Consider the following 14,958-nt stretch of genomic DNA (forward strand, 5'->3'; position numbering starts at 1 on the left):
TAAAATCCTAAAGGGATTGGACAGGCTAGATGCAGGAAGATTGTTCCGGATGTTGGGGAAGTCCAGAACGAGGAGACACAGATTGAGGATAAAGGGGAAGCCTTTTAGGACTGAGATTAGGAAAAACTTCTTCACACAGAGAGTGGTGAATCTGTGGAATTCTCTGCCACAGGAAACAGTTGAGGCCAGTTCATTGGCTATATTTAAGAGGGAGTTAGATATGGCCCTTGTGGCTAAAGGGATCAGGGGGTATGGAGGGAAGGCTGGTACAGGGTTCTGAGTTGGATGATCAGCCATGATCATACTGAATGGCAGTGCAGCTCAAAGGGCCGAATGGCCTACTCCTGCACCTATTTTCTATGTTTCTAATGCTGGATAACGACTCAAGACCGGAAAGGAGAACTGCTTTGATAGCTAAGGAATTGGCAAGATACAACATTGATATTGCTGTGCACCAAGAGACAAGGATTGAAGGACAAGGCCAGATCCAAGAAAATACTCATACTCTCTTTTGGATTGGGAAAACCAACGAAAGGAGAGATGCAGGTGTGGCCTTTGCTATTTCCAACAAGATTCCTAGCAAATTGCCAACACTTCCGATAGGGATATCTGAAAGGATCATACGTGTTTCCATCGGAAAGGATCGTTTCCTGAGTTTGATCAATGTGTAAGCACCAACCATGGCATATTCCGACAAAGACAAGGAGTCCTTCTATTAGGAACTGGCTGAAATAACTGATAATGTCCCTAGGGCAGACAAGTTGCTCATCTTGGGAGATTTCAATGCCAGGGTAGGCAAGAATCACAGTACCTATGAAGGTGTCATTGGCAAATTTGGTAAAGGCAAAAATAACGCCAATGGTGAACTTACGCTAAACTTTTGCACTCAGAGGGAATTGTGTGTTTCTTTCGTCAACCCGAGAAGAACTACTTCACCTGGATGCCCCCAAGGTCAAGGCATCTCCACTTGCTTGACTACGTTGCGACTCGCAGAGCAGATATGCCAGAGTTCTATCGACAAAAGCAATGCATGGAGCAGAGTGCTCATCTGATCATTACATGGTACCAACACAACTTACTTAAACTGCTGCTGCCAAGGCGAAAAACACCCAGTGAAGCACCCAAGAAATTGGATGTCAACAAGTTGGCCAGTGAGGAACATCAGAGGAGACTTGTCACAGCATTGACATTATCTCTCCAAGAAGACAAAGACCCTCTCAATGACCCAACCAATATTGAAGAATACTGGAAGCAGCTCAAGAAAACCCCATTCATTCAACTGCTTGGCCACCCTTAGAGAAAAACTCCTGACTGGTTTCAAGAACAAAACGATTCAATTCAAGAACTGTTGGAGATGAAACAAAGGCTTTATATGTGTCACTTGAAAGAGAACTCTGAAAGAAGCAAAGCAGCATTTAAGGCCGTGAAAGCCAAAGTTCAAAGGGAGATCAGGGCTATAAAGAACAACTGATGGAATAAGAAAGCAGAAGAATTGCAAGCAATGTCAGACAGGAATGACTACCATGGGCTCTTCTCAGGACTGAAAGCTATCTATGGTCCAAGAAGCAATACAGTGGCTCCAGTAAAAACTGCAGATGGGAACAAGCTATGTACTGACAGGAAAGACATCACTGAGCGCTCCTGTAACCTTCTAAACCAACAAGGTGCAGCTGACCGCAATGCATGTGAAAAGCTCACAACTAGACCGGTAAGAAAAGAGCTATGTGGACTCATCACTATGACAGAACTTAACAAGGCTTTAAAAGATACCAGAAGCGGTAAAGCACCCGGGCAAGATGGCATTCCATCAGATGTACTGAAGCAAGGTGGTCCTGCTCTGAAGACTGAACTGTTGAACTTATATAATGCTTGTTGGCAGAGTCAATGTCTCCCTCAGGACTTCAAAGATGCGCTGACAGTCACCATCTACAAGAAGAAAGGCGACCGTAGTGTTTGTGGAAACCACCGAGGAATCTCCCTTCTGTCCACAGCTGGCAAGTTTATGGCGAAGATACTGCTCAGCTGGCTCAAGATCGTCTCAGAAGACGTGCTTCCTGAAAGCCAACGTGGCTTTAGGGCTGGAAGAGCAACCACTGACATGATTTTTACTTTGAGGCAACTGCAGGAGAAGGCAGTAGAACAGCAGCAAACATTGTACATTGTCTTTGTTGATTTCTCACAAGCATTTGATACGGCGGACAGAGAAACACTCTGGGAAGTGCTCAAAACTTATGACTGTCCAGATAGGCTGGTTACGATGATCAAACTGTTTTATGAGAACATGTCTGGCAAAGTATCTATCGGAGGAGACGTCAGCGAAGCCTTCACCATCAACCACGGGGTAAAACAGGGATGCGCTCTTGCTCCAACTTTGTTCACACCATATCTTGCTGCAGTTTTGGAAATAACAGACCATAATTTGGACAAAGGTGGGTACATAGGACTCGCTCAGATGGAAAATTGTTCAACCTGTCAAGACTCAAAGCCTCAACCAAATCAAGACAGATATGTGTCAGAGAACTTCTGTATGCAGACCACTCAGCCCTGGTTGCTACTGATGTTAATGTGATTCAAGAAATTGTAGACCGCTTCTCGCTTGCTGCCACTCTTTTTGGCCAACAATCAATGTCTCCAAAACCGAACTTCTGTACTAGCCTCCTCCTCTGGGTAGTCCCAGTGAGACCCAACCACCAGTCCTATCGGTCAATGGGATAGTGCTGAAATGTTCTGAATCTTTCACATACTTAGGAAGCGCTGTGACCAACACCAACTCATCAGATCTAGAAGTTGAGAGGAGAATTCAATCAGCTACAAAAGTCTTTGGTGCTTTGCAGAAGCGACTTTGGTCTCACCACGGTATTAAAATGGCAACCAAGGTCAAAGTGTATAACACAGCTGTTTTACCATCTCTGCTTTATTCAACTGAAACGATGATATTGTATCAGAAGCACATCAAGAAATTGACCAAGACACAACACAAGCATTTATGCCAAATATTACACATCAAGTGGCAAGAGAGGGTACCAGATGTGGAGGTGCTCAAACGTGCTGGGACAGTCAGCGTAGAATCGCTCATCACAGCTTCTCAGCTGCGTTGGACTGGTCACGTCACAAGAATGAGCGATGATCGTTTACCTGAAGCTGTTTTCTCTGGCGAGCTACACGAAGGAAAGAGGAAGCATGGTGGTCAGAAGCTGCACTACAAAGACATGCTCAAGCACCAGATGAAGAACACTGACATGAATGTCAACCCCTGGGAGAAAGATGCTCTGGACAGAAGAAGTTGGCACTGCGTTGTCAAGAAGTCAATCCCAGCTATCGAGGAGAAAAGGCAGAAGAAATATGAAGCAGGTCATGAACGCAGACATTCAGCGCTAGACCAGTCAAATTACAAATGCAACCAATGTGGGAGACAGTGTCGATCCAATGCTGGTCTTGTGGCCCATAAATGTGCCTGCAGAGACTAAACTCTCAGCACAGTCAACATCGAAATCGATGGACAGCCGAAGAAGAAGATTTGCTCAAGTCCAGCAATCCTTTCTGGAAAACTACACAACAGCTCAGAGTTGTGAGTAACCAGTAACAGCCTACATGCTGTTTAGTAGCATGGCAATTTTACTGTATACAGTTCATTCTAAACAATGCAGAAGTGCACTAATTACAAGCATTTGTATTATTTCAGATGAACTATACTATTTCTCATTCATAAAAATAAGAGGATCATGTAGTTGCTGTATGTACCTGCTAATATCATTATTTGTGAGATCCAGTCGTTCTAGGCCTTGAAGCAGAAGAATTTCATCTGGCAAGGATTTCAGTTTGTTGTCACGGAGCTCCAATATACTGATAGCACTTAAAGGTCTCAGGTGGTCTGGTCCCAAATATTCAATCTGGTTATTTCCAACATGCAGTTCCTGAAGTGCAAATGTAATGGTACAATTGTAACTACTTTAAAAGAATATCAAATACAAGGTAGTGATTTACATTTCTTTTCAATTGTTTCAGATTTTATTTTTAACCACCTTTTAAAATGTCATTCGTACATGAGAGCAGCAGGCAATGTACAAATCATAAACTTCTGCTCCTGAAAATATTACATTCCATTTCTTAGATTGTATTTTTCAAATATAAAAATACAGATGCCATTAATAGGAATTAAAGGCCGCAAACACAGGAAATAAAATAGGTAATTCTAAGTTATTTGTTTATTTATTTAGAGAACAGCCCCTTCTAGCCTAACGAACTCCACCACCCAGCAACCCACCTATTTAACCCTAGTCTAATCACAAGACAATGTACAATGACCAATTAAACTGCTAACCAGTATGTCTTTGGACTATGGGAGGAAACAGGAGCACTTGAAAGAAACTCATGCACTCATGAGAAGGAAGTACAAACTTCTTATAGAGGACGCAGGAATTGAACTCCGACGCCCCGAGCTGCAGTAGTGTTGCGCTAACTGCTACACTACCGTGGCACCCCTACAAGCAAGCAGTTAGGTAACATTTACAGATTCACTCAAAATCTTCAACTGCTCTTCAAATGGTTTCTAGAGAGATGAATATTGTAATAGTGCAAATGTATTTCTATTTTGTTATATTTAAAATACAGTAGCAATTATAACAGAGGTCAAAGCTCAGTTTTGATGCTTTGAAACAGATTGGGAAACTACATCTAAAGGAGTATAAGTTAACGACTCCAATACGCAAAAGCAATATTGAGATAATTTAAAAGATGTATTAAAAATGGAAACCTTTTCTTGGTATTATCAAAGTACCTTCAGATATTTACAGGATGGAAACTCCGGTAGGCGGCGAAGCTTATTATGCCTCAAATAAAGCTGCTCCAATGAAACCATGCCTGCTAATTCTGGAGGGACACATTCCAGTTCATTATGAGTTGCATCCAGATACTTTAAACCTGCATAAATTAAGACAAATTATTTAAGTAAGTTTATCAAGTGGTTCGTTTAACACTACAGCCATAGGGTTCATACATCATTTGGAAAGATAATGCAACCAGAAGCTTCCAAGTTGATTTCATCATCTTCCATTCTCATACTACATCTTTTTCTAGCAATCTCTAGGCATTACAGGATACAGACAATAAATACATGTCTAAGGAGCCATTCAATGCTTCAGTTCAACTAGGAATTTCTGAACAATTCCTATTGTTTTCTATCCTTTCTTGAAAACATTTTGGAAGTAAAAAAGTTTAATGTTAAATGAAAAAGCAATTGGTTTTAGAAGAGTAGCTTGAAGTCAAATGGATTAATGCTTCATGTATTCAGTTCTGCTATTTAACTGGACAGTGTAACAAGATATCTATTGCTAGGGGCACTGCTGCCTCTTCACAGCTCCAGTGACATGTGTTTAATCCTGGCATCTAATGCCATCTATGTGGAATGTGCACAGTCATAACATTATACAGCAAAGAACAGGGCTATTTGGTTTCCCATGCCCACCTTATTGCCATGTATACCAATCCCATAGGAGCATATGTAATTGAATAGAAACATAGAAACATAGAAAATAGGTGCAGGAGTAGGCCATTCGGCCCTTTGAGCCTGCACCACCATTTATTATGATCATGGCTGATCATCCAACTCAGAACCCCGCCCCAGCCTTCCCTCCATACCCCCTGACCCCCGTAGCCACAAGGGCCATATCTAACTCCCTCTTAAATATAGCCAATGAACTGGCCTCAACTGTTTCCTGTGGCAGAGAACTCCACAGATTCACCACTCTCTGTGTGAAGAAGTTTTTCCTAATCTCGGTCCTAAAAGGCTTCCCCTCTATCCTCAAACTGTGGCCCCTCGTTCTGGACTTCCCCAACATCGGGAACAATCTTCCTGCATCTAGCCTGTCCAATCCCTTTAGGATCTTATACGTTTCAATCAGATCCCCCCTCAATCTTCTAAATTCCAATGAGTACAAGCCCAGTTCATCCAGTCTTTCTTCATATGAAAGTCCTGCCATCCCAGGAATCAATCTGGTGAACCTTCTTTGTACTCCCTCTAAGGCAAGGATATCTTTCCTCAGATTAGGGGACCAAAACTGCACACAATACTCCAGGTGTGGTCTCACCAAGGCCTTGTACAACTGCAGTAGTACCTCCCTGCTCCTGTACTCGAATCCTCTCGCTATAAATGCCAGCATACCATTCGCCTTTTTCACCGCCTGCTGTACCTGCATGCCCACTTTCAATGACTGGTGTATAATGACACCCAGGTCTCGTTGCACCTCCCCTTTTCCTAATCGGCCACCATTCAGATAATAATCTGTTTTCCTATTTTTGCCACCAAAGTGGATAACTTCACATTTATCCACATTAAATTGCATCTGCCATGAATTTGCCCACTCACCCAACCTATCCAAGTCACCCTGCATCCTCTTAGCATCCTCCTCACTGCTAACACTGCCACCCAGCTTCGTGTCATCCGCAAACTTGGAGATGCTGCATTTAATTCCCTCATCCAAGTCATTAATATATATTGTAAACAACTGGGGTCCCAGCACTGAGCCTTGCGGTACCCCACTAGTCACCGCCTGCCATTCTGAAAAGGTCCCGTTTATTCCCACTCTTTGCTTCCTGTCTGCTAACCAATTCTCCACCCACACCAATACCTTACCCCCAATACAGTGTGCTTTAAGTTTGCACACTAATCTCCTGTGTGGGACCTCGTCAAAAGCCTTTTGAAAATCCAAATATACCACATCCACTGGTTCTCGCCTATCCACTCTACTAGTTACATCCTCAAAAAATTCTATGAGAATAAGTCTATATCCTTCAAGGCTTTGCCTATTTAAGAATCTGTTTAAGTGCTTTCTAAATGTAGTGAATGTATACAATTCCACACCTCTTCTGGCAGTGAGTTCCAGACAGCAATCACACTGTCTATAAAAAAAACACTCCCCATATAGCTCCTTTGTAACCCCATCTACTAATTTTAAAATATCCTTCCCAGCATTTTAAACAAATGTCCCCTTTTCTAACATGGAAAAAGATCCTCACTACCTACTATACCTATACCTCAATCAGGTCACCTCTCAGCCTCCATTGCAGGGAAAACAAGCCTATCCTACAAGTCTCTCCCATAATTAAGGGCCTCCGTTCCAGGCAGCAGCCTGGTAAATCTCCTCTACTCTCTCTCCAGCACCATTACATCCTACCTATAGAGTGGAGACCAGAGTTGTACATGATACTCCAAGTGCTGCCTAACCAATGTATTGTAGTTGCTTGACATCACAAATGTTATATTCTATGCCCCAGCTTATAAAGGCAAATATGTTAAATGTGTTTTCTAATGTTACAAGGAGAGTTTAAACTAGATTGGTGGGTAGGTGGGATCCAAAGCAGCAGTGAGGTAGAGGGGATACTGGAAGTTGATGCAAAATTCAATGACAAGTTCAGATAAGGCAGCAGCATGCTGGAGTGATGAAGGACTATTGGATTAAACTGCCTTTATTTCATTGCAATATATCTGACAGGCAAAGCCAGTAAACTCAGAGCATTACTATGTAGGAGTGGTATATCATAGGCTTTACAGAAACATGGCTAAGGGAGAGACAAGACCGACAACTTAAATAACTAACTCTCAGTCAATTGGATTGGAGGAACAAATTTGCAGGGCAACTGCAAGAATAATGGGGTTGGCACAGTAAGGGATTTTTAACTTTGTTAATATAGACTGGGACTACCACAGTGCTATAAGGGCACATATAGGAGAGACAGAGATCAGTGATTCCCAAACTTTTTTGGGTTACAGTCCCCTTGCCTCCCAGACCATATCCCCAGCATCCCCTCTCGCTCTCTGGCCAATACATAAAACTAAACAGAATTCTGATTTACGATGCAGAGAAAGAAAATAGGGGCTGCAAATTCAAAGCAATGACAAATAATTGCAAAAATTATTCAAATCTACTTAAAGTTACAAATAATATTACTTCTTCATTTAATTACAGCAAAAACAATTTTCATCAACAACTTTAGACAGCATACATTTGTAGTCCTACTATTCACTTCTTCATGGCTTTTTCATCTTTCAATAAGATGGATGGCTTTGGTGCAGTGATAGGTGCTTCTGAACATCAGGCCAAATGTCACTCAGGAGGAGTATCAGATCCCTACGTTCAGTAATTTGCAGTCTGTTTTGTTGCTTCGAAAGAAGTTGGGGGACTGCACTGAAACCGTGCTCCACTAAATATGATGAAAGGTAATAAAGAACATCTTTCCCATTTTCCACAGTACAGGATAGCATTCAGATATTTCTTTCTGCAACCAAGCCTTGGTTGATTTTTTGAACCTTGGCTTCAGCTCTAAGTTTTTTAGTAGCAAGATCAGTTCTTCCTCCATCCTTCTTGTTAATTCCTCATTTAAAGTGTTCAGGAATGGATTTATTACCCATTTTGGAATTTGGATTGAGAGAAGATCCCAAAATCTCTGACATGTCTTTCTGCAGCTCACCCAGGTGGTCACAGTGGACTTGAAGATCGTCATTTGGTATTCTTTCTCTCACAAATCAGAGAGGTTCGCGTATTGGAGAAGGTCGCTAAGGCCGATGTTGCACTGAAATAAGGTTAACTTGGACAGAAATGTGGAGATGACTGATTTAACTTTGATAAGATTCAGATCATTTCCTTGCAATTGAAGACTGATTTCACTAAACATAGCTTATTTTTCAAAATTATTCACAATGTCATACCCAATATTCCTGGGTTTGTTACTGAGTGAGACATCCTAATTTTCAAAGAATTTTATCACAGTTTCAAAAAAAAAACACATAAAAGTGGCTCAGGTAGAGTCCTTTTGAGAGCCATCTGATTTCTGTGTACAACAGCAAGCTTTCAAACTATTCACCATTCCTAACACAAGGCTCCCGAAATAGATGAGAATTGAGAACGTGGAATTTGATTTTATTTATCGCTGGGATAACAATATCTGCTAACTTATGTAAGACCGTACTCAGAACCTCCCCTACTGCTTGAATCAGTTCTTCTCCGATTCAATGAAGCTTTCCAGATTTAGCAATGCACAATGAAATGTTGTATGAAGCATGCAAACCAACACTTTTGTTGTGAAGTGCTGACAAACATGTTTTGAAGTGTTTTCCATTTCTGAAAATTTTCATGAAGCGACTTAAAATAAGCCAAGTTCTTGTTTGCTTTATCAGAGTGTATTCTCTTCAAATGTTCGAGGAGCCTGGGTATTACATTGCCTCCTTTGAGATAACTCTTTCACAGAATAGGCATATTGGTTGCGGTTGATTGCTTGGCGCTGGTATAAATCCATATTTCCAAAACTCCACACTATTCTGTCTACACTTCTTTCTTGTTGGTCTGCTTCTGACACTTTTCTTATGGACTAATGACTACGGTCAGTTGCCTTTTAAGTCCAACCTCAAATCCTGAGAATAATAAAAGGGGAAAGTTATGACATCATCATAGCTCAGGCAAAACCTGACTCTCTGCCTGAAGGTACATAAAGTGGGGCAGCAATATTCGGTTGGGCCTTGGCTATAGCAACCTGGTCAAGCCCATTAGAAAGGGCAGCTTCTGAACTTTACACATTGAACACCATAGAAACATAGAAAATAGGTGCAGGAGTAGGCCATTCGGCCCTTCGAGCCTGCACCGCCATTTATTATGATCATGGCTGATCATCCAACTCAGAACCCCGCCCCAGCCTTCCCTCCATACCCCCTGACCCCTGTAGCCACAAGGGCCATATCTAACTCCCTCTTAAACATAGCCAATGAACTGGCCTCAACAGTTTCCTGTGGCAGAGAATTCCACAGATTCACCATACCCTAATTCACAGAAATTGTGTCAATGCATGATATGGGAATCATATTATCACTGTTTTGTTTTAAAAACGCAGAGAGTGGTGAGTGCGTGGAATGGGCTGCCAGCAGTGGTGGTGGATGCGGAACAATAGGGTCTTTTAAGAGACTCCTAGATATGTACATGGAGCTTAGAATAATTGAGGGCTATGGATAAGCCTAGGAAGTTCTAAGGTAAGGACATGTTTGGCACAGCTTTGAGGGCCGAAAGACCTGTATTGTGCTGTAGGTTTTCTATGTTTCTAATTTCTTCAGTCCAGATTTCTCATGATATGCCAAATACAGAAGTGTCACTTTGCTTTGCAACAACTACAACGCTGTTCAAGCAAAGTCTAAGAGAATGGTGAGTTAGCTAGAGATGAGGTGATTACCTGATCAATGTAATCAATTATGAGCCACAGAGAATCAAATACTCATTTCATATATTAAGCCTGTAATTCTTCTGCGGCTCCCTTTGCTACTAAGTGCCTGCCATCACCCCCTTTATTATTGCCCCCCCCTTAGAAACTGCCACTATCCCCACAAGGTGCTATATTGCCCACTTTGGGAACTACTGATTATAGACAGACAGGGAGGCAGGCATGGATAGATATAGAGATAGCCCAAACAGGTTTGATAACACTTGGGAAATACTCTTGGAAAACAACAAGTGACTGAGTTGCCATGGGGGGGGGGGGGGGGAAGCATTTTGGGACCAGTGTTTGTGACCAGGACCAGTTAGTTTAAAATTAGTTACAGAAAGTGATGCATCACAAGCTAAAGTTTTGAACTGGGGCAAGGCAAATTTTGTCGGTACAGGTTTCCCCCGCCATCCGAAGGTAGAGTGTTCCTATGAAATAGTTCGTAAGCCAGACTGTCGTAAAGCGAAGAAACAATTACCATTCATTTATACGGGAAAATTTTGTGAGCGTTTGCAGACCCAAAAATAACCTGCCAAATCATGCCAAATAACACATAAAATCTAAAATAACAGTAACATATAGTAAAAGCAGGAATGATATGATAAATACACAGCCTATATAAAGTAGAAATACTTTTCCACAATCATTGCTGAACTGTTCTCTGTAGCAAAAATCTGACCCAAGCTCTGTTGGCAAAAACACTCTCTCAAGTAACCTTTAAGCTATGAAGCTGCCAAATCATACCAAATAACACGTAAAAATACACAGCCGATATAAAGCAGAAATAATGTATGTACAGTGTAGTATCACTTACAGGAATCGGGAAGACAGTTTGCCCAGCACACTGATGATGGTGTGTTAGGCTGAGTCGTCGGAGTTTGGGTGGTGCAGTGGCACCCACCCTCCGGGCCGTTGACAGATACCGATCCGCGAAGGATGCAGGGGTACAGTGGTAGCTGGGAGGCACCCAGCACACCTTTAAGGAAAAAGCTAAAATAAACATTCTAATTAATTAGGTGCCCCCCAGCACGTAATTGTCGGCCCAGATCAGAGGCGACGCAATCATTTTTCTTTAAAATGTGCTGGGTGCCTCCCGGCTACCACTGCATTCTCCGCATATCGGTATCTGTCCAGGGCCCGGGGGTTGGGGTGGTGGGACACTGGAGTGTCATCTCATCGTTGTCTGTTTCCATTAGGGCAGGCAGCTCATCTTCTCCTATGACTGCCCGCCTCGATGTCAAAGGTCGAGGTTCGTCGTCTGCTGTGGCTGATGTGGAAGGCCTGCTTGACTGCCGAGCCTCGTGCATTTTTCTATCGTACAGTTCTTTGTAAGCACTCAAACCGTCCTGCAAATATGCCCTAAACCGACGTACCCTTTCAAAATTAAAGTCCCACTTTATCATTGCAGTGAAAATCTCACACAGGTGCTTCACGTTCAGTTTCTGGATGACTTCACTTTCGCTACTGAATTCGGTTTCGATTGTTATCCTTTCCTCTTCCAATTGCATCAGCTCTTCATCTATCAGTTCTTGGTCATGGGATACCAAAACCTCTTCAACATCATCTTCGTCAGCTTCCACAAGCCAAACTCACTTTGTCCTTACTTCGTTCACCACGATTGAAATGCTTAATTACGTCTAGTTTTACACTAAGTGTAACACCCTTACGAGCTCTTTCAGGCTTTTCTGATACCTCAGAACTCATCTTGCAAACGGCTGCTCACAGGCACGTGATTAAGCAATGCCGGCGAGAATGCCGTTCCAAATCCCGGGGAGAGCAGCTGCTCGGGGCGCGCGCTGCCTTTTATTGGGCACTGCTTTTTTATCACGCGCTGTTCTTTTTCACGCGCTGCTTTTTCAGCGTGCTGCCTTTCTTCGTAACAGTGAAAACACCTTCTGTTAGCAAAAACAGGTAACTAATGTAGGTCTTTCATAACAGTGAGGTTTCGTAAAGCGAACGTTCGAAAAGCAGGGGACACCTGTAATAGATAGGAACTTACAAAAGTTGATTAGAGTAGGTTGCTTGTGGGCAAAAGAATATCCAGCAAGTGGGAAGCTTTTAAAAGTGAGGCAGCTTGAGCTCAAATTCCACATGTATCAGTTCAAGTGAAGTGCAATGCTGACAGGAGTAGGTAACCCCGAATGATGAGAAAACTTGAGGATCTGGTCAGGAAAAAGGAGGCGTGGATCACGTACAGGCAGCTGGAATCAAGTGAATCCCTGAAGGATCTTAAGAGGATAATCAGAAGGGCAAAACGGAACATGAAATAACATTGGCAGAGAAGATAAAGGAGAATACAGAAGGGAGTTTTCAAGTACATAAAAGGGGAAAAAAAAAGAGTAACTTGGGAGAGAACAGGGCTTCTTAAATCACCAAGATGAACATCCACAGTGTGCTAGAAAGCATGTGGAAGCTGTAGAATTTTCTCTATTTCTGCATAAATATGACCTAAAATGTGATCAGATCTTTACACAAGTTCTACAACTAGATAAAGACCCAATTAAATAAATAACACAAAAAAAATTCTACTTGTTCATTTATTTATTGAAAAAATTATATAATTTTATGTTTTATTGGAAAAAGTATGTAAACCTCTGGCATAATGCCTTCTACAAATGCTATTTGGAATCCGGTGTTCCAAGCAATGAGATGAGATTGGAGGTGTGGGTTGTAGAGGTGCCCTGCCCTATAAAAAAAACACACAAAGTCAGGTTACTGACAGAGCCTGCTCTTCTCAAGATCTGTTTGTGTGCACCATGCCACGATCAAAACAACTTTCAGAGGACCTTAGAAGAAGAATTGTAGAGAAGCATGAAGCTGGAAAAGTCTACAAAAGCATTTCTAAAGATCCGAGTGTTCAACAGTCCACAGTAAAAGAAATTGTCTACAAATGGAGGAAACTCAGTATTGTTGCTACTCTCCCTAGGAGTGGGCATCCTGCAACGACCTATAGACATCTCTAAAACTTGCTAAACTCTCTGTTCATGTGTCCGATATAAGAAAAATACTGAACAAGAATGGTGTTCACGGAAGGACACCACAGAGGAAACCACTGCTCTTAAAAAAAACATTGCTGCACATTTCATGTTTGCAGAAGACAAACTGGATATTCTACAATGCTTCTGGGACAATGTTCTGTGGACAGATGAGACAAAAATTGAACTTTTTGGCAGAAATCCACATTGTTATGTTTGGAGGAAAAAGGCCACTGCACACCAACACCAAAACCTCATCCCAACTGTGAAGCGTGGTGGAAGGAGCATCATGGGTTGGGCTACTGTGCTGCCTCAGGGCCTCGACAGCTTGCAATCATTGAGAGAACAATGAATTCAAAATTGCATCAAGACACCTTACAGGAAAATGACAGGATACCAGTCTGTCACCTGAAGCTTAACAGAAGTTGGATAATGCAACAAGACAATGATGTGAAAAACAAGAGTAAATCCACACAGAATGGTTTAACAAAAAAGAAAGTTTGTGTTTTGGAATGGCAGAATCAAAATCCTGACCTTAATCCTATAGAAATTTTGTGGAAAGACCTGAAGGAAGCAGTTCATGCAAGGAAGCCCACCAACATCTCAGAGTTGAAGCAGTTTTGTAAGGAGGAATGCCCTAAAATTCCTCCAAGTCAATGTATAGGACTGATCCTGTACATCCCCTTGTACAGCGATAACTTCAATCAAACAGCTAATGGAAATGTTTGATTGAAGTTATTGCTGTATAAGGAGGTCATACCAGTTATTGAAAGCAAAGGTTCACGTATTTTTCCCAACCATTACATGTATTATTGGATCATTTTTCCCTACAAATAAATGAACAAGTAAATAACAAGTTTTTTGTGTTATTTATTTACAAACCCCATTTCCAGAAAAGTTGGGATATTTTCCAAAATGCAATAAAAACAAAAATCTGTGATATGTTAATTCACGAGAACCTTCATTTAACTGACAAAAGTACAAAGAAAAGATTTTCAATAGTTTTACTGACCAACTTAATTGTATTTTGTAAACATATACAAATTTAGAATTTGATGGCTGCAACACACAACAAAAGTTGGGACAGAGGCATGTTTACCATTGTGTTACATCACCTTTCCTTTTAATAACACTTTTTAATCGTTTTCGAACTGAGGATACTAATTGTAGTAGATTTGCAATTGGTAATTTTGTCCATTCTTGCTTGATATAAGACTTCAGCTGCTCAACAGTCCGTTGTCTGATTCTCCTCTTCATGATGTGCCATACATTTTCAATAGATCTGGACTGGCAGCAGGCCAGTCAAGCACACGCACTCTGTGTCTACAAAGCCACGCTGTTGTAGCCCGTGCAGAATGTGGTCTGGCATTGTCCTGCTGAAATAAGCATGGACGTCCCGGGAAGAGACGTTGCCTTGAAGGCAACATATGTCAAAATCCTAATATACGCCTCAGAGTCAATGGTACCTTCACATACATGCAACTCACCCATGCCGTGGGCACTGATGCACCCCCATACCATCACAGATGCTGGCTTTTGCACCTTTCGCTGATAACAATCTGGATGGTCGTTTTCATCTTTGAGACGGAGAGTTGGACGCCCGTTATTTTCTGAACACTAGCTGAACTGTGGACTCATCTGACCACAGCACACGGTTCCACAGTCTTTCGGTCCATCTGAAATGAGCTCGGGCTCAGAGAACTCGCTGGTGTTTCTGCATAGAGTTGATGTATTGCTTCCT

General features: G+C 41.9%; 1 protein-coding gene across 1 annotated transcript in view; it reads right to left on the reverse strand.

Moving 5' to 3' along the window:
* lrrc40 (leucine rich repeat containing 40) overlaps positions 1-14,958 on the reverse strand; it is a 101,572-nt gene that overhangs the window by 48,124 nt on the left and 38,490 nt on the right. Inside the window, exons 6-7 of the mRNA XM_063064218.1 lie at positions 4,778-4,920; positions 3,742-3,914 (exon numbers count right to left, since the gene is read on the reverse strand). Coding sequence (XP_062920288.1) covers positions 3,742-3,914; positions 4,778-4,920 — 316 coding nt within the window. The remainder of the gene's footprint in view (positions 1-3,741; positions 3,915-4,777; positions 4,921-14,958) is intronic.

This window comes from Mobula hypostoma, chromosome 12 (genome assembly GCF_963921235.1).
Source record: "Mobula hypostoma chromosome 12, sMobHyp1.1, whole genome shotgun sequence".
Classification (NCBI taxonomy): domain Eukaryota; kingdom Metazoa; phylum Chordata; class Chondrichthyes; order Myliobatiformes; family Myliobatidae; genus Mobula; species Mobula hypostoma.